We start from the raw sequence: 22,929 nt of genomic DNA, 5'->3' as shown, positions 1-22,929 counted from the left end.
CTTCAAGTTTATTATCCTATAGTCCTAATAGGTATGTGCTTATAACAATTAATAATGTGTTTTGGAAATCACACTCCTCACTCCTTCTGGATGTACTTTTTGGAAATAAAATTTCTAATAATCTATAAGAAAAACTTTTATCTATTACCTACGTTTATCGCTTATCACTCTACTAGGTAAGATCATTATTTGCCTTATGGTTTTAAGGATTTCAAAGGTTTTAAGCTTGTTATTACAACTAAGTTGACAAATAAAAAATAAGAGAAATTTCTTTTCTAAGTTAGAAATCTAATATTATAATTAACTCCAAATATACGACCCCATAAACCTTTACTACATACATTTTATTTTTATAAATTTTTCTCAATCTAATCTACTGAATGTACATTTTGCTAAATGAAGTTCTTAAAACAAATTCGGATATTTAAGTTGCAAATTTTTGCTCATAAAACTGGTATGGACTTAAAATTAAATGCTTTAATTAAAGCAACAAGCTGTAAGTCTGAAACAATCGAGTTTAATTTAACAGTTAACTCGGTAACTGTTGCTCATACATTTCAATCGGGTAGCTTCAAAAGAATTATGAATGGCTTGTGTTTTTTTTGGAAAAATCCCCTTTTTAACTATAAATAGCTCAGATACAATATTTCCACCCTGCTTTGCGATTTTATAGGCTCTCAATAATTATTATTACCTTTTTATCACCTTATCGACCATAATAAAGTAATAATTTTAATCCTGCAACTTACATATTTGCCTGTTAAACTTTTTTAACCTCAAATGCAGTGTTAGCATGACTTTGGTTTTAAAGTTACTGAAGAGATTATAATGACTCTGTTGAATTCTTCATTCAACAAGTGGAAACCACCGTTACTTCTGAGGTAATTTCTGCACAAAAAAGGGAAAGCTCACAAAAATAAAATCCTGAAATTTAATACTGTTAAAATTTAAAAAAAATGATAAAACCTGTACGTTTCACTGTTTAGGTAAAAAATGTTTAGTTACCGCAAGTTAATTTAATTACGTATTTAGCTTTAATCTAGTAAATGGCAAAACGAAATTTTGCTCCGCTTTTTACTGTTATATATTAGGTAAAAAATATAATTTTGTTCAATTGGTATTTAAATAAAAACTTAAATATCGGTTATGGGTAATTTGAATATTACAATAATAAGTTACTTATATTTTTATTTATCATTTAGTGAAATCACTAAAACTGGTGTCTTTACTGAAACGTTCTCTTTTTGGCAAGGGTTTTGCAGCTATTGAAGAAAGTATTAAAAAAAGAACATTTACAAAGTACAATTTTCTTCAAGTGATCTGTCATAATGTGACGCATATGACACCTGCAATTTGATGTTCCTTTTTTAATAAATCGACTTACTACTTCAATTGTGTTTTGATCTAAAGCCAGATAAATAACGTTGTGTCACTGTCATTGTTTTCTACAGGGTGTTTCGGGAGAAAAGGGAAATGTTAATCTGTCGAGTAGTACGCTGAATTGCTTCGGGATTATTTCTAATCATATTTGCAGAATTGAAAATTCGATTGCGGAGTCCTTCCACGGTTTCTACTCTTATTTCGTATACTAAAGATTTCATCCACCCCCAAAGGCAATAATCCAGTGGATTTAAGTCTGGTGATCTCGCTGGCCAAGCATGAGGTCCTCCTCGGCCAATCCAACGTTCACGAAAACGATTGTCCAAGAAATTACGCACCCTGTGACTAAAATGAGACGAGGCTCCATCATGCTGAAAGGTGTCGAACAATTAGCGGAACATCATCCAACATGTCCGTTAAATGGTCTTCCAAAAACCGTAAATATCCATCTCCAGTAAGACGTCCATCCAATACAAAAGGACCAAACAATTGGTCGTTGAGCATTCCACACCACACGTTAATACGTTGTAAGTTTCGTTCAAACGTGGCATGAGGATTTTTATCGAACCACCGATGTTCATTGTGATAATTGTAGATTCCATCGCGGGTAAACTGACTTCAGCGGTAAATAAAATGTATCTGTGGACTGTGGAGGTCGCAATTTTGTTGTATCCATTCACAAAATTGAACCCTTAAGTCATAATCACCTTCTTGAAGACTTTTAACTGGTTGAACGTGGAAAGGCCTTAAACCGTTTTTTCTAAGAGTCTTCCAAACGGCCACATGTGATGGTAATGAAGTTCAATACTAATCCGCCTCATACTAACTCCAGGATTCTCTTCAGCCATATCCAGAACATTTTCTTTATTTTCAGCATCTAAACCCTCCTCTCGTTCAGAATCAATCATTGCAGAAACCATACACGAATATCATGTCGGCATACTCTCTATGGGTGGCATTACTTATGGAACCTTTTTTGTCTTCAAGTCGCAACGCTCAATATCACTCAAACTGACAAAAACCATCCTTGTCAAAACTACCAGTCAGTTAAATTAGGGAATGACAAACACTGAAATACCTACAAACTAATGTTAAGAATTAAAAACACCTTGATTTCAGAAACGGTTAAGAAACGAATTAAACAATATGGGTTCATTTATCTACCTCCGGAACGCATTCCCAAAATATTTCCCTTTCCTCGCAAAACACCCTGTATATGTAGCGTTTTTCGAAAAGACTGAAACCAAAAGTCTATTGGGTTAATATCAGGGAACCTTTGTGGACAAGAAGTAGGTCATTCGCGACCAATTCATTTATTAGGTAATCGCCCAGCCTAAAATCTCAAGAACATTTCAAATAACCAATGCATAACTTATTGTCATTACAATAAAAATATATATCTACCCAGTTCTTAATGGGTATTTGCAAAATTTGCATAAATCTCTGGTGTTAGTCCCACGCAGAAATGTGATCTTATTATGTCATTCCCTATAAACTATTTTACAAATTTACATTGTTCACTGGTTAATTATCATTATTCTGTCAAGTAAGAGAAAGGGTATTCTAGCAGGAATCTGACAGGCGTTACCGTATCTTTTTGAAAAATTCTACTATCAATAAGACAGCTCAGCACTATTCATATCAAAAATTTCAAATATTAGGAAAATTGAGAGATTAAATTTATATCACAAAAAAGTCAAACTCCAATTACTATCAAAAATTTATTAGCCAAAAATATTAAGATAAGAAACTTAGGAATTGAAGAACCCCCTTCCAATATTTCTGAATCACCAGGTTCAAAATTTACATTCTAAGCTGTTTCCAAAGTAAGATACGAAACTGAATGTTTTGTTTGTAGTTGCTTTGTTTCTCAAAAAAAAATTTGGATTACGGATACATTTGTCCGTATCTATCCAATTTTAGATCGAGTTAAAGTTTCACTTTTATTAAAAATCAATCAGCGGTTCTAATCCTAGAAGAAACGGCCTTTCAAACACTTTATTGGTCATCAAATTCAGCTGAAAATAGTATGTTTCAAGTAATTCTAATTCATAATATACAATATTATACGTCCTATTTTCAGTCAAGCTTGTCGTTTTTGTCGAAGTTGAATGCAACAAAAATGTATATTTACCTGAACCATTTTTAATAACTATCCGCATCAACTATATCCAAAAAATAACTAGAGCACTAGCAAGACATGTCAATACGAAAATAAGCGCAAACCAAATACCATCACATATTATTCTCAGCCGGAAAAAAAAAACACCGAAAGGTACAAACAACTAAAAATGCGATCAAGTGGATACGACTCGGTTACCGCGAGATTCGAACGGTTCGGGTACCAGCCGAGTACCAGTTTGGTTGGCTGGTTCTGCGGAAAACTGAACTGGGTTTCGCTTCGGATGACCGCAAACGCGATACAAGGTTGTCAAATGTTTATGATTTTATTAGCATTTTAGATAAACTCTGACAACACTTGCCTTAAGTTAATCCTTTAAACTACTCTGCTAAATACCTCAAAATTTACATAGAAAATAGCAACTTTAGGCTAGATACCAAAATATTTTGAAAAGGGTGTATAATAATGGTCAGAAGCTACTTCTGGATGAATTTTTTGGTTTATGTACGTTTACTGTTATAAATTTAATTGAGACAAATCTGGCAACAAAGGCTAGTGCATCGACAGCTGCTACATTGATTATCAGGTTGATGAACGTATCAACGTCGAATAGTCAAATTCTTTATGCGATATAAACAAAATGTAGAGTTCTGACCTCGAAAACTGGTGTCTAAAATTTCGCTATCTTTCCTGATTAACTGACAGGGTAAACCTATTAAAACATCATAAAAGATAACATTCAATTAACAGTACATACTTTATGGCCTCTGGAGTAACAGTGCAGTTTTTCCTATATGAGGTATATAAAGCAAACCTAACTTTCACATGCTTTTAGGGCTTTCTGATGAAAAGGGCCTAAATAAAAAAAATGGCATGATTAAAGATCAGCATGAAACATACATACCTATAACAAAATTTAACCTGGTGGTTGCAATCAGATCAATTCTTTAAAAATAATGATAAAATATGAATTAACATTATGTGTATACATTTCAAAAAATATCAATTCATTAAGTGACAGTCCTAACGTTCTGTCACTGTATTGGCTTATAATTTTTAACAAGGTTTTGCCTAATCAATGAAGATTTTTTTATGAATTTTGGAGTTACTGACTCATTAAAATGTGTTTCACCATTATAAAGCTGTACATTTACACTGTACTCAGAACATAATTTGTATCATTAACAGCTTGATTAACAGGCAAACGAATTTTAACATTATTGAGGTGTTGTCTTCAAGGTTGTCCATGTGTAATGCAGTTTGCTACTACTATCAGTTTTATTACATATTATATTGATGATAAGAGTCCGGATTAAAAAGCACTAAAAATGTTCCTCAAAAAAGCACAAAACATTGATTTTAGTCATAGAGACATTTGGAAGGTTTTTGGACAGTTTAAAGAGCATATTGAAGGTTCTCGAATGCCTTTAGAGGCATTTGGAAATTCTCAGACGGTTCTAGAATTTTGTGGAAGTGTTTAGACTGTTTTGATATCTTTTGGATCTGGACTAGTTGAAAAGCATTTGGAATCTTTAAGACTGTTCTAAAAGCTTTTGGAAGCTTCTAGATTGTTTTGAAAGGCTTCCGACTTTTTTAGAAGCACTTTGGTGTTTCTGCAGTGTTTGAAATCTTTTTGGACTACTTTAGGAACATTAAAGATTCTGGACTACTTTTAAGACATTTGAAACCTTGTAGACGGTTCTAGAAACTTTTAAACTGTTTTAAAACATACGGAAGCTTTTAGACTGCCTTGAATTTTTTTAAAAGCTTCTAGACTAGTTGAAGATCATTTGGAAGCCTTTAAAGCGTTCTAAAAGCTTTTGGAAACTTCTAGACTGTTTTGGAAGACTTTCGACTGCTTGAGAAGCATTTCTGTAGTGTTTTTTTTTTGTAATTCTAACCGTTTTCGAGTTTTTTTCCAAAAACTACTTTGATGCACTTTTTACCGAAAATTAGTTCAATACTTTAACACCCTGTAGCTTAGTTATTTTTGGGAGTTTAGGGTGGTTCAAGCACTCAAACAAATCGTCTTGAACTGCTCTTTTCAGTGGCGCAGAGCAAAAAATTATATCTAAAAAAATTGCGTACAGGGTGAGCAAAAATAATGATCCACTAATAATTTTGTGGACACCCTGTATACAGGTAACTGTATTGAAGTTCAAACGTTACGTAGTTTGGTTTAGTGGTCCATTAGGAACAATTTTGCACTCTTGCAGTTTTTATGTAAATCTAACCGTTTTCGAAATATTTACTAAAAACCACTTTAATTCAGGCGGCGGTCAGTATAGTAGGCCAGAAAAAACCTTCATTATGACAAAATTTTGGTGCATTTTTCCAAAAAATCCCGAATAAGTTGATTATTTGAAACCTAACGTATAGACACATTAAATGATCGTAAGTGGCTAATGATTAGAGCTATCACGTGACGTTGAGCGGGCACCGCTAACTTGCCCCGTTTGGCCGCTAGAGGGCGTCAGACTTGATTACTTTTCTTCGGACATTTTTCTAAATATCTCGAAAACGGTTTGAGTTAGCGTGTGAAATTTTTACCACGTATGCTTCTCAAAGCCCCCTATATAACAATATTTTTCACAAAATATAACATTTTACCATACTACGCACCGGTCGACCTTTAACTAGATTTTTTACATTTTTAAAGGGGTAACCAACCCCCTTAAATAGAAAGAACTATGACTAAAATAAAAATTATAATATTATTAAACAGTAAATGTTCCATATTCAAGAGTTTCACTGTTGAAAACAACAAGATTTTGATCATTAAATGGTAGGTATTAAGATTATACAGTCCTTATTTGCTGTAGACTCAAATGGTATCCTACTGTTTACTCTTTGAAATCAGATGTTGACTTGGTTACATGTAATTAAATTTAAAACAATACATCAATTAATCAAGGTTTAAACAATTTCATTTGACTTTCATCTTGACATCCTATAAAATTTGAAACATATTTGAGTATGTAACTGATCCATATGTAAAAGATTGTGAACCAACAAGCAAAAAGTAACATACCAAGTGACCAGCACTACCGGCAGAACTGTGGACAGAAGGTTAACATAGAAAATTCATTTTCAATTTTTTGTACTAGAAGGGTTGATTTAACTGAGTAACTGTTTACCATAAATACAAGTTGTACAGCACATTGTAAGATGTTAGTAAATGCTACCCACATGGTATTTTTTACCTAAAAATTTTGAAATGCATATAAAAGTGTGAACATTTTAATTTATAATGTTGTATCCTTAAGAAGAACCAGATGTAACATTTGTCTATTTTAGTGATGTCTTAGGATTACTTGGCATTATTTTTAAAGTTATTGGTGCACTATTTCCTTAATTTTCAAGGCATAATACAAACATTACAAACAGAATCTCCTGTCAATGGACAATATAAAAGTAATTATTATCCAAATTAAAAAAAAAACAATTTGGAATAAAATATTACTTACTTCAGTTTTCTTGTTTTGGTTTTTCAGTCTTGCTATGAGGTCCTTTTTCCATTGTGGAATACGTTCCTCAACAGTTTTGGATGCAACAGCAGCCATTTTAAAACACCAACTGATTAGGGCAGTTCAAACATAAAGTGCTTTACACTTGAACTTGTGCATGTTTTTTTTTGATGAATATCTGAAAACATACACACATTACTCTCACATTTACACACAAAATTACTTGGACTTGCTATTTGTTAAATTAACCCACTTATAGTACCACTTGATAGCTTAAATACTTTTGGTTCCGCACAAATCACCTTGTAGGATTTTTCAGATCAAATTTGGAATTAAAGATAACATTTTAATAACATAACAACCTATTTTTATAAGATTACTAGAAGACTAATTGAGATAATACAAACACAACATTTTTCATGATCTTAGTAGTAATATCATTATTTATTTATACCAGATAATAACCCAGAAAGTGACCAACATTTGGACTAATGTATTGCAGTCCTTTCACTGTATCCATTCAAGTAAATAAAAAACCATGCAAAGTGCATTCCAAACGATGTGGGAAAAATTACATATGTTTGAATAGGAAAAAAATATAAAATAAAGATTTTCCATTCAATCTTTTAGTACACAATCTATAAAATAATATCATCTGAAGTGAACTTACCTTACAATTACACTAAATTCTTTTTAAATAGTAGTTGAAGCATATTAATTAGGGACTCATATTATTTGTTTATTGATTTTCTTTTCTGTCATTCACTTCAACCTCTTTTCTCTTTAACTGAAATTTCAATAACATTTCCTTCCAATCTAATGGAAAGTCATTCCAATCATAACATTGTGTACGTTCTCCCGACCCTCAGCGGCTTAGAAGCTGAGTAAGCAGTCATAACAAACTAAATAGGACCGCTTACTTAACCTCTAAGCCGCTGACGTCGGGTGAACGAATCCATTCATAACAAGTTTTATGTTGTCACTGTCATTAAAGTCACTTAGCTGGTCTGGCAAATGTCATCTGTAAAATAAAACATGTTTGGTTTCCTCAATGAGTAAAAAGAACAAGTATCAGGAGGTAACAATAATACAAATTATAACTCGTTTGTGCATTAAGCGAGGGGGACAGAAGTCCACCTACTTTGATTGCGCATTCGCCTACTGCGCAGTTGAATTGACGCAAAGTCATTGAAAGTTTGGAGTTTCAAACCCGCAAAAATTTGTTGTTTGTATTTGTTGTAGTATAGTGTTAGTTTGTGGTTCTTTAACAGTTGAGTTTTGCAAATTTAAATTAAGTTGTACAGTGGACAAGATTAACAAGTATTGACGGCCGCCATATTACTCCCCCTTGTTTCTGTCACCCACTTTGTTTGCTATTGCTCCTTCCTGCTATGTTTACATTTTTTTTATTCATTGGGTTTCCTACTTTGCTAGGAATGTTTCCAAAGCTGCTTTCATGACCGAATCTATATTTAATTTGTGAACTTGTCAAAAAATTAAATTGTAAATTATATGAAACACGACTCACAGCGTCGCACGGCACTGTAGCATACTGTAGCACGGCCAGCGTCGAAAAGAGATTTTAGCAAAATGTCCGTAAAAAGGTAATCAAATTTTGTGGGCGACATCACCGCCCTCTATACAAGAAAGCCTAAAATGCCACTTTAATGGCGGCGTTAGCGGTTTTCGTTTTATACATAAACGTATGCAGATGCAGTAAGAAATATGTAGGTATGTTTTTAATTGTTTCGTGTAATTGAAAGCTGTAAAGAAAAATTGAAAAAATGTTCATTTCTGATTTAGATATGTATAGATAGAGCTTTTTTATACACAATCAAGTCCAGCCTAAACAAATTGGTTAGAACATTTGTCCTGGAAAGTACAACACACAGCAAACTAATTTAAACATTGTTCAATTTAAGAAAATCTGTAGGGTTTTGCGGTCTTAGGGTTACCGGACATTTGCAAGGAAGGCAGTTAGAAAGAAACGCTTTTAGACGATGAGTTTTGCCCCATTCGATAGAGAAACATAAATAAGGAATGACCGTACAAAACATAACGCTCAGATATGTTCTTTTTTTTTTTTGAGGAACTGCACTGTTCAAAACTCAAAAACACAGAGGAAGATTAGTTTTTTTCACACAAATCTAAGACTAACATAAGTTGATGCAGCTGCTTTTTTCTACTAAAAAAAGTCCATTTTAAAGATGGTCGTTCTCACGTCCACAGGACACATTGACAGCCCGCCTACTTACAACTATTTATACTATCACATCTTGCTTTTATTACGAGCCTTAACGTCCTTACGTTAACTATCACTGAGCGCATAGTTATACACTATTTTTACATTAAGAAACTCCTTTTTATACAGGGGAGTCCGTAATAAGGAAGTTTACGGGAGACAGGCCAATTTGGTGTTAGAGCCGTTGACCGTGTGGGTCGTCCTCAAGTTCGTAATGCTGCTGTTGAAGAGGACATTTTAAACAGGGTCGCTGAAGACCCAAATATTAGTAGTCGCCGTTTAGCACTGGAATTTGGCGTACCAAAAAGTACAGTAAATTGCATCACAAGATGACAGCTCCTTCATCTATATCATGCAACGCCTGTTCAGGAGCTTCTACCACCCGATTTTGACAGAAGACTTCGGTTTTGCCACTTTATTGAAAATGCGCGGGCACGCGACCCAAATTTTACCAGCAAAATTTGATTCACTGATTTACTAGAAGTGGTGTTTTTAATTCACATAATTTCCATAATTACGCAGAAGAAAACCCTCATGTGAGGCGTAATTAACCACTTTCAGCTGGAATTCCGCATAAATGTGTGGGCCGGTATCATCAGAGACATTCTTCTGGGTCCTTATATGCTGCCCCATCGCTTGAATGGTGAAAATTATCTGGAATTCTTAGTGAATACCTTGCCTGTTCTAATGGAAGATGTCCTTCTCAATGTGCGTGCTCAGATGTGGTTCATGCACGATGGTGCTCCTCCACACATTAATAGAAATGTAACTGCACATTTAAACACTTTCCCACCCAATTGGATCGGAAGGAGAGGGAGAGATGTTCCTGTCGAATGGCCCCCTAGGTCCCCCGACTTAACACCATTAGATTTTTTTTTATGGGGTGCCTTAAAAAATAAAGTCTACGCTACTCCTGTGGAATCCCAGTAAGGGTGCAGAACGAGGCGTAATTAGGGATGATGCAGAAATGTTGAGGAAGGTTCAATTCAATTTCATTCGAAGGATCCAGCTATGCATCCGAGAAAATGGTGGGCATATCGAACATTTGTTGTAATTTCTATTTTTTTGTGAATCTTCTGCTTTTGAAATCTGGCTGGTAGTTTTAATAGAAAATTATATTTTTTTTTATTAACGTCAAAACTTTGGTAGTTTGTAGTTATCAAATTAACTGGAGGCTACGTTATTTGCAATAAAAATGCGTAAAATGGTAAATAACAGGGCGACACAAAAAACATTTTTTTGCGGAAGAACTATGAATGCTAGAAAATTTTACCAAGAGTAGTGAAGCCTCAACATCAGTTTAAATAATAAAAAAATAATTTTAACGACGAAGCAAAAAGTTCTGGTAATTTTTGAACCTAGTCACTGAAAAACTTAGCACTTTTCAAAGGCAAATGGGACGGACGTGGTTGTTTCATCCAACCATGAGCCTTAGAGCCTACCATCCAACTTAGAGCCAATCCACAGCAAATGTCATTAAAATCCATCGAAACGTTCTCCAAATATTTCCGAAAATAGATTTTTTTTCAAGAACCTTTACCATCAATATCATTGGAATCATACACTTTTTTCTAATGATAATACACTCAAAGCTGCAATTAAACTATTATAAAGTTACTTTGTATCTCATATTTTATATATTATTATCTTCTTCAGTAAACTATTTTTAAATACATTACAGAACACTGTTTTTTTATTTTGGTATTTATAATCAAAATTAATACTTGTAAAACGTGATGATAAGTTTAAATAAATTATATTTTTAAAGTAATCTGGGCATGTAATCTCATAGATAGTCTTAAAACTTATTTTAAACACTATACGTTACAGTAATACACACATGGCAAACGAACTTCTAAAACACCAAAGTCTGGAAATATTAAAATATTATTAATATAGCTACATAATATAATAACAGATTTTGGTTATCCTTTATTCGAGGTACTGGTTTCAGTCACACTTTCTTAAAACACCAACAAATCGGGACCGTTTTAAAAATATTTACACTAATTCGTTCAACTTATAACAATAACTTATCCTGAATTAAATTTTAGTTGTTGGTTACTGATGACTTAATATTACTCCACGTCTCTTCTATGGGAGCTAGTGCAGTTATCACAATAAGGGCGATCACTATAGCTAGAATTATCACAATGTAAACTGCCAGCAGACCTTTCCGGAAGTTTGAGTACTGAAATTGTTTATATTTTTTATTTGTTACTTAAAAGCTAAAAGTATGACTTACAGGTGCGTCACCACTTCGATCTGCATAAGCGGAATTCCGCCCAGAACCGCCCAAATCTTTCATGGGGAAGGAAGTCACTCGTCTTTCCGATGATCTATCGGCAATGCAGTTCATTACCTACAAAAAGGATGACGTTTATTGCAAAGTACGCATACAGTGAGTGACGTAAACTTACCAGTAATATTAAATGACTGATGACGTAAACCACAACGTAGGCTACTAAAATGTAATCGAAGAACTCGGGCAATTCTGCTTTGGTAAGTTTTACAGCGAAGAACAATGTGATGACTGTGAAAAATATGGTTTTAGTAAAAGTCTGCATGTACTGGGTGAGTCAACAAAGTGTATTATCTCATTAGTTTCAAAAAATACAAAAAAATGTTGATTACAAAAGTTTTAGAGAATACTACTTTTGGATATACAGGATGGTTCATAAAGGGGTGGCAGATAAAATATTAGTATTTTTAACTCATTTTTAGATTTGCAATAAAATTTAAAAACTTTTTTGATAATAATGTCATATACCTCAACCTAATAGTTTTTCTATTATTTAAATTTTTTCAGAAAAATATTAGTTTTTAGTATGATGGAAAATTGTCTATATCGCCATTGTTTCTAAAGGTAGAATACCCATATTTGGTGCGAACGTTCTACAGGGACGACAAAAAAGATTTTACCAAATAAACTTGTGTTAGATGCTACAAGGCGTTCAATTTTTAAAAGCACACTGTGTCATATGGATATATGACATTATTAACAAAAAAGTTTTAAAATTTCATTTTTATCTGCTATGCCTTTATGAACTACCCTGTATATCCAAAAGTAATTTTAAACTATGCATCTCAATATTCTCTAAAACTAATGTATTTAACATTTTTTTTTTTTGAATTTCTCAAAACAATGAGATAATGAATTTTACTCTGTCATTGACTCACCCTGTACAGAGGGTCTCAACTAGTGTGTCACAAGACTTGCTAGGCCAATTCTTGCCTTATCCTGCAAGACAAGGCAAGATTGTTTTTTTTTCCCAACATGCAATTAGTCTCAACAATAGACTAACTAATTAACTACGAGTAGTAAAAACTTACTGGCAATTATATGAGCTGCATTTCCAATACTCCAATGTAACCAATTGAAAATAGATCTTTTTGGAGTACCAGGATGAGGCCTAAAGTAGGCTCCTATCGGTTGTAAAAAGCACAAAATTGTGGTCACAGTTCCTAAAATGGCATGAGGATTATTTTCCCCTGACCACGCTTTCAATTCCACAAAAATCAACACAAAAGCTGCAATAGTCAGGGCCCAAGTCAGTACCATAAAAGTTCTATGCCACTAAAAACACTCCATTAACTAAAGAAATGTTGGAGTAAAAATGAACTTACAGCAAACCAAATATCTTTGCCAAAAAGTTGGTGGCCCACCCAAGTTTGTTTGTAGTAGCGAGCTAATAGAATACCAACAGAAGCGGTACCCAACCAAGCTGCCAACATGAAGGAACCGTGAAGCCTGATGAGGAGCTTAGATTTGGCGGCCAAAGCCGAAACGTCGGCTAAAGCTTGAGGTTCTGCGCTGGCCAGGTAAACCAAATCGTGGAATGACACCGAGTTTGCTACAAATAAGAGAACGATGTCAAATAAGGTATAAAAACAGTATTAAATACGTACGTTTCACACTGGAACCTGCAGCAATTAAGAGATTATATTTCTGGCCAATCAGGTCGAAAGTTTTCCCATTTACGTTGGTTAAGACGTCTCTGCGCACTTTACAGTAAAGTCCATCAGCGATACTGGAGTTGAGTAATTGGATACCCAGTTGAGGCTGAAGATTTAAATAATTATGTTTTAACTTTTATTCGGGAATTGTACATTAATTGTACACAATTACTTAAATCAGCAAAGCAAACTATGGAAAAAATGATTATTCTCATTAACATTAATTAGATGAAATTGACTTTTCACATCTACGAAATTAATCACAGATTAGATTGGATATTTGAGGTTTAAAAATTGTGTTACACCCTATATTTGCCCAGTCTGTCTCCTTTACAATGCAGTTTTATTCCGTTTATTTTTGACTTCACTTATTTACAATTATAATGTTTTTTTCCATCTAAAAACTATATCTTCCTAGCTCCTCATCACCTTTGTTTTTCAGTGTAATAGCTAACACTTTCTTAATGGTACCAGGGTGCTAATTCTTGAAAGCAGAAAACAGGATTTTCAAGAGAAGTGCTGATAGAACGTGACAGAAGACTTGTTAATAGCAGGTTCCTGTCACATTCTGCATACCTTTCTCTTGATAACTCCCTACCCTTGTTTCAAGAATAGACACCCAAGACGTGCCCATAAGGATGTTTGGCGACTTGTACTAGTATTTTATATGGGTAACTCCCTTATAGCCCTAGAGGGTTGAGACTTCGTATTAGGTTGGTAAATTTGGGACACCCCTGGGATGCAAAGTTGTGCACTTTGTCCCTAAATGTAGGGAAATCCTATATAGTGACCCCTAGTTTTCCCCTAAATTTCAGAAAATCTTAATCTGGTTTTGTGGCCTTTGTAACACTGTCCCCCTCTTTAAAAGCTATTCATCTCGGATAGCGTCATTCTGAAGGTTTCAAGATGGCGTATTTCTTCCTCTATAGGGACTAGTCTCTCCACATGAATTACTTTCGGTTTAGATCTTGGTGGCAGTTAAATTCGGGACACTAGGTCGTTTATTTTCTTCACTATTCGGTATGGTCCTTCCCAGGGTCATTGCCATTTGACTTATTCCCTTCCCTCCTTCATATCACCTTCCTTATAATTGCCACCAACTGGTCTGTGGTCCAGTCTCATCTTCATCCGGTCGTTGGGTAGTTTAAACTTATCTCTCTCAAGTTCATGAGAGATAAGTTCACGTTAATCCAGTAAAATCGACCTTTCTGAAGTTAATCCAGTAAAATCGATCTCTTATTCTAGCCAAAGTTTGGTTTACTCCAAAGTGTAGATGTAGTTCTCGCAGCACATTCTCTTTGCAGGAATTGGGCACTATTGTTTGGTAAACAAAGCGTTTTTGGTCTGGACTTTCCATTTTGCGAGTAATTAAGTCATCTCGCAGTTGCAGAGAATCCCATTGCAGCCAGTAACCCTTTACTGTTGGTTCATGTCTGGAAATTTCTTGCCAATCCGGTTTCAAATCCTTAAAATGGTTGCATTTTCTAATTACTTTCAAATCAGGGTCTGAGTGCTGTCCTTTTATTATGTCCTCCTTAGAAACGCACTGTTTTTGTAGCCTCATTCATTGTCATCAACTAGGGGTACCTACTGTATTCTGTTTGGGTTTTATTTACATTGTAAGCTTTATGTCAAAATGAAAGACACATAAACCACCAATAAGGTTAATTTAATTTTGAAAACTAAATAAACCTTAACTAAAAACTCTGCCTGCACTTACATTAGCCAATCTAGGTGCACCATAATTAGGAGAGCCTTTGGTATACGACATATAGGCAGCAACCCCATTGCCTCGTTTCACACACTCAATAACTGAATCATCCCCCATTTTGTCGTCTTCAGAGAGGCCAACCCCTACCCAAGCTGCACTAGGTTCAGCCTTAAGCTCAAAGTCATACTTATCTCCAGCCACTGTTACTGCAACGGCCTGTAAAGGAACAAAACTTAGATTTTAGGTGATTTTTCGGGAGGCTTCAAGGAACTAACAGCTTTGCAGCTTTTGGTTGCAACACATTCAGCTGGAGCTCCAAAACACAGCTTGGTAACCGCACAACCCTCATAAAATGGATCGAATTGAGCCACGTTTTCTTTTGCAGGTCTTGGTTCATATAGTGGAGTGGTGTGTACGTGAGGGTGGTTGGGGTGGTCAAAAATAGGGTCGTTTGCTCCTCGTTTGGAGATTTGAACTGGATCGGATTCTACTCCTACCCAGAAAGTGTCGAAGGTTTGAGCTATAGTGCCACTGAAAATTACATAAAATGTTGAGAACTCGCAAAGTTAACAATTTGTTTATTTGTTAACTGATTAGAACTTTCACAGTTGGTTTCGAACCAAAAGAATTTATGAGAAATGTTGTGAGAGAATTTTCAGATTTAAACTGCATCATTCCAACTCTCATTCTTTAATGAGTAATTTAATTAACTTGATTGTTTAAACGTAAAAATTAAATTCACATAACATTAATTAGATTTTACGTCACTTTTCCTTAATCGGCGACGATGGGTGAAAGGTAAAAATACGCATAGTTTAAATTGTTCGCTTTCAAGGCTGTTTGTTCATTCAAGCATTGTTACTCAAGGTACAATCTTAAGAAAACTGTTTTATGTAATAGGATTTCACCTGTTTAATTTAAGTGTCGCATGTGGAATAATTTTCTATTAACCATAGAGAATTTATTTTGCTAATAGGAGCTATACAATTATTTAGAAATTTGTGAAGAATGGAAGTAAAAGTGGTAATAGAGTGGTATTTCCGGACTATAGCTTTACTTGTAAGCCTATACCGGTAAATTTGTCACTTTATCGGTGAGTTGATATTACGGCAATTAGGAAATTGCAATTTCTTCAACTCTCAGAACTCTATACAGAGTGAGTCAACGCTAAGTAAAGATAAGCACTCTCAGCATTTTTCATCATAGCAAAAACTAATATTTTTACAATATTAACAAAAAAAGTTTTAGAATTTTATGGAGAATCTAAAAGCGTTAAAAAGAGAGTTTTATAAAAAAAAAAATATTTTATCTGCTACGACTTTGTGAACCACCCTGTAAATTCACAAGTGCATTTCAATATCCTCTAAAACTTTAGTATTTCACGTTTTTTTGTTAAATTTCTCGTTCAATTTTAAGCAGCATACTGTTCACATCTCATGACCCTCCTCAAACAATACAGAGTAAACAAAAGAAATCAAGAACCAAGATCGTAAAAATACATTAAAATGAAGTAGTTCAACATGATTCGTTTTACATACAGGATGTTACAGAAATTGAACAACAATTCAATAAAAACTCCCACAATTCCTGCGTATCATGACTTGCATCTTACATCAGCATCAATTCTAGACACGATTTAGTACTACTATAATTTGTTATTGGCCATTTCAAAGGTAATTTTTCAGATTGTTGCTTTCAAGGTTGTTTTACAATAATTACCATTGGTTTCAATGTCATAAAAAAAAAATCTGACCGAAATAGTTCCTTACTTAAATATAATCGGGCCTTCGTAGTCTCTAGGTGGGGCCCACACCACCTCAATGGTGTTTTTATCATTGGGAGCGTTGTGAGTGATGGTGTCCGCCGGTTCACCGCAGTCTAGAGGATGTCCTTCGTTTATGGTCGATGAGTCAAACTCGCCAAGAATGTCCCTAAATAGAGAAAATATATATTAATTTATTTTTGTGTAAAATAACTAAACGCCACTAGATTTGAGTTTTTAAAACCAGAATAAATGATGTAAATTCTTTTACCTTATTTTCCACATAAATAAGGTCTATTTCTGCATAGTGTAAACAGCTTATATTATAATAAATACTAATCGATTATTTTTTATTAATGACAACTGAATTGTTGTTTTCATGGCACGTTAATGACTGCAGGATTTGTTTTTAAATTATTTAAATTGCACAGCCTGGAGAGATGCATGATTAATTGATGAAAACTGGTTTCATGTTTGATGACTTTGCCGCTATTCGCAAATATTAACTAGAAATAGAGTAATTAGGAAAAAATTTGTAAAAAAACAACAATATTAACACTAGTTTTTCTAAAAAATATGCCTTACGACTGATACTATAAGTAACGCCACCGAAAACTGCATTCACGTCATAGATAAACAATGCCACCAAACTACTACCGCGTAAAATGTTCATGGAAAAACCCCACAGGATCAAAAACCCTACAGCATCCATCGAAAAGCTTAATATTAATTTACTGACATGATGGCACGAGAAGCCTGTATGAGAATCGCTTAACAAATAAACTGAAAGGACTTAATACGCTAGAGTGTGATGTGGAGAGCTGTTAGAATAAAATCAAATCATGTATCGTAGAGGCCGCCAAAGAATTCATTGGTAAAAGAAAAGTCAACGTAAATGGGACCAATAATGGCAAAAAACCCTGGTTCTGTCACGAAGTTCAAAAACTTTCACAACAGAAAAAGAAATACTACCTCATATACAGGAGCTCACCAACGCCAGAAAAACACTTCGAATATACAGAAGTGAGAAACAGAATCAATGCCAGAATCAAAGCCATAAAACGAGATTACTGAGCCAAATTTACAAGCGATATGGATCACGACCTAGATGGAGCACAGAAGAAAGTCTGGAAGATGCTCAAGAACAGGAAAAGTCAATAAATGAGTTTGTGCAGGGGTCACCAAAGATGTATGGGAAAAATACTTCAGGAAACTGCATCTGATCGAGCCATAAGCATCGAAAACTACGAGACAAACCATCAAATAACACTGAACGAAGAAGAGGTAATGGCAAAAATCAAAAAATTGAAAAACAGAAAAGCTCCCGGGACAGACCTCATCTCAAATGAACTTCTGAAATATGCCGGACCTGAACTAGGAAAACATCTAAAAATCCTCTACAACAAAATTTTAGAAACATCGGAAATACCTACGGAATGGCACAAAAGTATAACTATCCCTATATTCAAGAAAGGACAGAAGACGCAGCCAGACAACTACAGGGGCACAACGCTGCTGAACACAAGCATGAAATTCTTTACCGGCATTTTGAAGGAAAAACTTGAAACACAAATAACAAATAAGGAAGAACAACAAGACTTCAGACGAAACAGATCCACATCACCAACTATATCAAACAACTAAAAGAAAAATCAATCGAATTTAAATGGAAATTTTAATCTATTTTTTGTCACAAAACGGGGAAAAATAATCCCATTTGAAAAGCGGGTATGCGATTGTCATAAAATTCTCTAAAACTTTCCCCATTTAATCCTCATTGTACCCCTAAAAATAAACAAAATCCCTATGCAAGCATCACCAACTTGGCTCACCCTGTATGTTGACAGGTGGTACTAGGCCAGCGGTTGAAGATAGAGCAGAACAAGTTAGGTTAGGTTAGGATTATCTAATTTTTTGAGATTTGCACAAAAACAAAATTTTCAAAACGCCAAAAACTATACAAAATTTTATGGATTTTTAGAACTTTCAAACATGAAACTTCATTCACTTGAAGTTGCTTAGTTCACCCTGCACAACCAAATCAATAGTGAGCTATGTAATTTTATCTTGTAATGATTCAGTTAGCATTGGTTTTTGCTGATTCAGATTAATTGAGTTAGTTCTTGAAAGTAGATCAACTACTCAATAAAAAAAATTCAATTACCAATCACCACTATTCGTACAAAAATTGCTTTACAAGAACAATTAACCTTCAAACATTATATTTTTTAATGCAAGAAAATAGGTTTTTATTAAAGTTATTTATAATTCTATGAATACCTTAGATACATACATTCTAGGTGTGCGCCCTTGTACTATGAATCCTTGGAACGGTATTCCAAGGGCTGAGGTTACCGTTACAATAACTTTTCCTCCTTGTCTTCTAGGTACTATCGTATACGGACTAATACCCCCTTGGGGTAGAATGCCACCATGGTAAGGCATCATGGTATGACATACTGAGCTTGGTGCACCTTGTGGAAGAGGTTCCACAGTCGATATGGCAATGGCAAATAGCAGTAACTTGAGCATGTTTTTCTGAAACAATTAGAACTTTCATTAGTTTAATTTAATAATAATCAACTTTCCTTCTTAATTTCTAATTAGTATGATGGTTCTAGTCTATAAATCTGTAATAATATTCGTATATTATTCATATATTTGCCAATGAAAGTTTATTGAAAAGTTTTGAAAAATGGGAACAATTACCTGTTTGAAGGTTATGGCGTTTCTTGCTCTTGTTGAAGGTAATTGAAAAAGGGACACCTTCACCTCATATTAATTTCCAACCACAATTATTCGCACTATTGCACACCGTTTATTTACCGATTTTGCAGTTATGCGTGCATTGCGACGTGCACGTGACCAAAAAACCTTTAAGCTTGAATATAATAGAAACAATGAGATTGTGAACGTGGTTTGCATTAAGTTAGGGCGTCCTTTATGTTCACTACGTCGTGATTCAGACTTTCAAGGGAATTCCGCGTTATTACACATTCTTGGCTCTGACGTTTGACCCTGGCCGCCATGACCAGCAGTTTAAACCTTGCCACCAAGATATGATCTAACTGCTCTACCTACACATTAATTTACGTTTTTATTGTAAAGAGCAGGATTTTAGTTTGAAAGAATATTACTTTACTAACAAATGTAGCAAGTAAAATTGTTGCTTTTTTTGTGATCCAGTGTAGGTCAAGAGTTTCTGTTTTTTTTCCATTGGTAAATTGAATCCAGGTTTTAGTGAAAGGTGGTTCTAAACTTGCCTTTCACTTTCACTAAAACCTAGATCCAATTTCCCAATAAAAAAAAACACTAGAAGCAAGTAAATTATTAAGTTCAAGTCATGGTATTATGTGCAAAATTAACATCTTCTCCTCATAATGGAATGAAACAATAATGAAGACAACATTCACAGACATGACATAATTTTTGCCTTATTTGGTAACATTTCAATAAATCTAGTAATAATAATCCATAATCCATAGCAGCCGCCTGCTATTGTGCAAAAATCAATGTCAATTGAGTCTGATTTTGTTACTTTGCAAGTATGTTTCGTTGTTTTGTTCCTTTATGGATTCAGTTTTCACAGTTTCCATGTTTAGGACAGAATAACTGACGACCAAATGTCATAACTGTCAAAATTCCACTCATAAAGCTATAAAATACGTTTGGTACTGCTTATACTGTATTCACTGGATTTTGAAAGTGTTTTGTGGATTTTACAGTTTTATGGAAAGTATTTTTAGGGATGTATTTAAAAGTAGACTAAAATTAAGTCAAAGACAACTAAATTTTACAAATGCCAAAAATGCATTCAACCAAAGACAAACTGATTTGGTTACTTTTTAAGCTACTCGGATGCAACAGACAAGTGCGGACAAGACACTTTGCACAAGAGTTAGTATCAATATTTTTTCTACCAGGAACCCCAGACTTAATTTATTTTGCAACATAAATATAATTTTCGCTTTCTAATTTTCAATAAAATTCTGTTGGAAAAAAAACCAAAATTTTAGGTGCACGTTACGACAGGAGTAGGTACTGAAGAAAACAAGAGAATAAAACATTTGATTTAGATCATTCATGACTTTTCTTAATTAATTAAAAACCAATCGAAAAACAGTAACGTCATTACGAATGATATAAAGAAAGCATTTTTCTGTCTAATTGCATCCAATATAGGATCATATCTTGGCTGTAAGTATAAATTTTGATAGGAACTAAGATTTGCTGCAAGTTTGTTTCGGTCTATTGTTCAAGTTGGATAATCTAAAACGGCTTTAACATCACTGTAACAAATTTAACGACTGGTGTTTTGATTAATAATGTTTTGAAAATAGTAGTTTTCCTCATACCACTTTTCCTAACAAGTGTGCAAAGTAAGTTGTACGCACGATGGATGGATATGGTTTTTGGTCTAAAAACCTGTTTTTATGTTAAAAGTATTCATCAACTTACCAAAAATTATGTTAAACTTGGCCGGTAGAATGACTAAATTTATATTCTTCAACTTAACTTTTAAGTTCCACTTTGTTAAAAGCGATGTTTTGTTCCGAACGCGTGCAGACAACCCTAAGAACGATAAGGTAATGAAAACATACTTAGTAAATATATTGTATAATATAAGTAAATATGTATGTGGTTTTTGTTTGTTGGAAAGTTTTTCTAATTTTAGCAATTAACTTTGGCTTAAGGTAATGTGAAACTAATTTTCAAGTATTTCATTTCTGAATGTATTTTGCAAGGTTCATTTAGTCAACTTTTTCATTTATTACTGCACTACAATAACAACTCAGCTTGGCACCAAACTTTTTTTATTTTCCGAATTCAAAATGCCTTTGAAAAGACAAAATATTGCTTTTATTGAAACCGTATTGTGGTGTAAGCAGTTCAATGAAAAATCAATTTATCTCGAAAACCGTTTATTTTATCGAAATAAAGAAAGAGTACAATTTTTCGATAAAAATGTCAAGAGTATATACATTAATGGCGTTTGCAGCTGAAAATAATGGCAGCTGTCAAAGTTTAAACAAATTGTGTCTTAGGTCCAGTTAGTTCCTGCCTTTCGAAGACGAGATACCTGGTTTTCATGTCAAATAGAAACAATCTTTCAATAAAACATTAAACCCAATAATCTTTACAATATACAAAGTGTTTCAAAAGTTACGGCCAACAACGTTAATTGGAAGGCAGTTCTTTGGGGCTCGATATTTCCCTAGGGAATGACTTTAAAAAAAAATATATGAACAAATCGTATTATTTTGACCTCCCCTGTATGCCTCCGAGAGATTGTCATATAGGGACACCCTGTATATTTTATATAAATTAATACTCCCGATGGGCGGGTTTTATTGCTTGATATTAAAAAAAAACAATACTAATAACCACATAGAAACACAAAAAAATCTGAAATTGAAATATTGCGTTCTAAAATACAAGGGACCTTTTCTGAAATAGAAGTGACGAATCTGAAATACAACTTACGTTTTCTAAAACCAAATTTACGATAATGAAATACAAGTTATAGATTCTGAAATCCAACTTATATTTTTAAAATCCAAGTGATATTTTCTAAACTACATGTGTAAATGGTGTAGACCTGGCAACAACAATAAGATTACAAAGACTTAAGGCGGGGCCAGGCATTTGCAGAGGATGAAAGAGACAAGAGTAGTCAGGAGGATTTTCAACCAAAAACTGGAAGGTAAAAGACCGGTTGGAAGACCAGGGTGGAGATGGGCAGACAAAATCCAGGGGGACGCTCGATCAATGCTCGGAACTCCAAACTGGACAAAGGCGGCGAAGGACAGGGATGGCTGGAGGAAGAAAATAGAGAAGGCCAATGCCCGATTTGGGCTGTAGCGCCATTGGATGGATGGTATCTAAAAAACGAAACGTCGGAACTGATAACTAAAACTATTTTCTTAAAGAACATAAAAAAAGTGCCTCCAGAAGGTGCCATTGGTTTTCCAAAATAATCAATAATAAAGTGGTAAAAAAATAAAATAGAAATTTGACTTTTTCGGTATTTGTCGAATATCTCCGGATGTAATGAAAATGTTTAGATTATTTTTTTAACAGATTATTTAGCAATAAAATGCTCAACTTTGCCTCCATTTATAACTAAGGCTCTATCAACTATAGTTTATGAGATAGCAGTGCATCGAATTTGTAACACCCTGAATAATGATAATAATAAATAGCAAAATAAGTTAATAGTGCAACTAGTTTTTCTCAGTCACATAACTTAAGCTTAATATTTTCTTTGATATCTATATTTCAAACATT

The 22,929-nt window shown here is 34.1% G+C and overlaps 2 protein-coding genes across 7 annotated transcripts in view; both read right to left on the bottom strand.

The window, feature by feature from the left end:
• Window positions 1-7,790, bottom strand: part of bif (protein phosphatase 1-binding protein bifocal) — a 42,504-nt gene extending 34,714 nt beyond the window's left edge. The window contains exons 1-2 of one of the 3 annotated variants that reach the window (XM_081973431.1): window positions 7,640-7,790; window positions 6,970-7,147 (exon numbers count right to left, since the gene is read on the bottom strand). In XM_081973431.1, the coding sequence (XP_081829557.1) occupies window positions 6,970-7,065 (96 nt within the window). In that variant the 5' untranslated portion in view covers window positions 7,066-7,147; window positions 7,640-7,790. Of the gene's footprint in view, window positions 1-3,514; window positions 3,766-6,969; window positions 7,148-7,639 lie in introns of those variants that run through there. The other 2 variants (XM_081973433.1, XM_081973432.1) reach the window with 2 other exon arrangements.
• Window positions 7,791-10,825: 3,035 nt separating this feature from the next.
• Window positions 10,826-22,929, bottom strand: part of LOC145724936 (ferric reductase 1) — a 28,616-nt gene continuing 16,512 nt past the window's right edge. For 3 of the 4 annotated variants that reach the window (XM_081973440.1, XM_081973442.1, XM_081973439.1), the window contains exons 2-11: window positions 18,935-19,179; window positions 16,649-16,810; window positions 15,155-15,410; window positions 14,889-15,095; window positions 13,121-13,274; window positions 12,839-13,065; window positions 12,545-12,788; window positions 11,632-11,744; window positions 11,457-11,573; window positions 10,826-11,402 (exon numbers count right to left, since the gene is read on the bottom strand). In XM_081973440.1, coding sequence (XP_081829566.1) covers window positions 11,262-11,402; window positions 11,457-11,573; window positions 11,632-11,744; window positions 12,545-12,788; window positions 12,839-13,065; window positions 13,121-13,274; window positions 14,889-15,095; window positions 15,155-15,410; window positions 16,649-16,810; window positions 18,935-19,173 — 1,860 coding nt within the window. In that variant the 5' untranslated portion in view covers window positions 19,174-19,179 and the 3' untranslated portion in view covers window positions 10,826-11,261. Of the gene's footprint in view, window positions 11,403-11,456; window positions 11,574-11,631; window positions 11,745-12,544; window positions 12,789-12,838; window positions 13,066-13,120; window positions 13,275-14,888; window positions 15,096-15,154; window positions 15,411-16,648; window positions 16,811-18,934; window positions 19,180-19,350; window positions 19,481-22,929 lie in introns of those variants that run through there. The other variant, XM_081973441.1, reaches the window with a different exon arrangement.

The sequence above is a fragment of the Ips typographus genome, linkage group LG2 (assembly GCF_016097725.1).
Source record: "Ips typographus isolate SLU linkage group LG2, UJ_Ityp_2.0, whole genome shotgun sequence".
In the NCBI taxonomy this organism is placed as follows: Eukaryota; Metazoa; Arthropoda; class Insecta; order Coleoptera; family Curculionidae; genus Ips; species Ips typographus.
The sequence above is the reverse complement of the archived record's forward strand: the minus strand, read 5'-3'. Positions and strand labels throughout refer to the sequence as shown.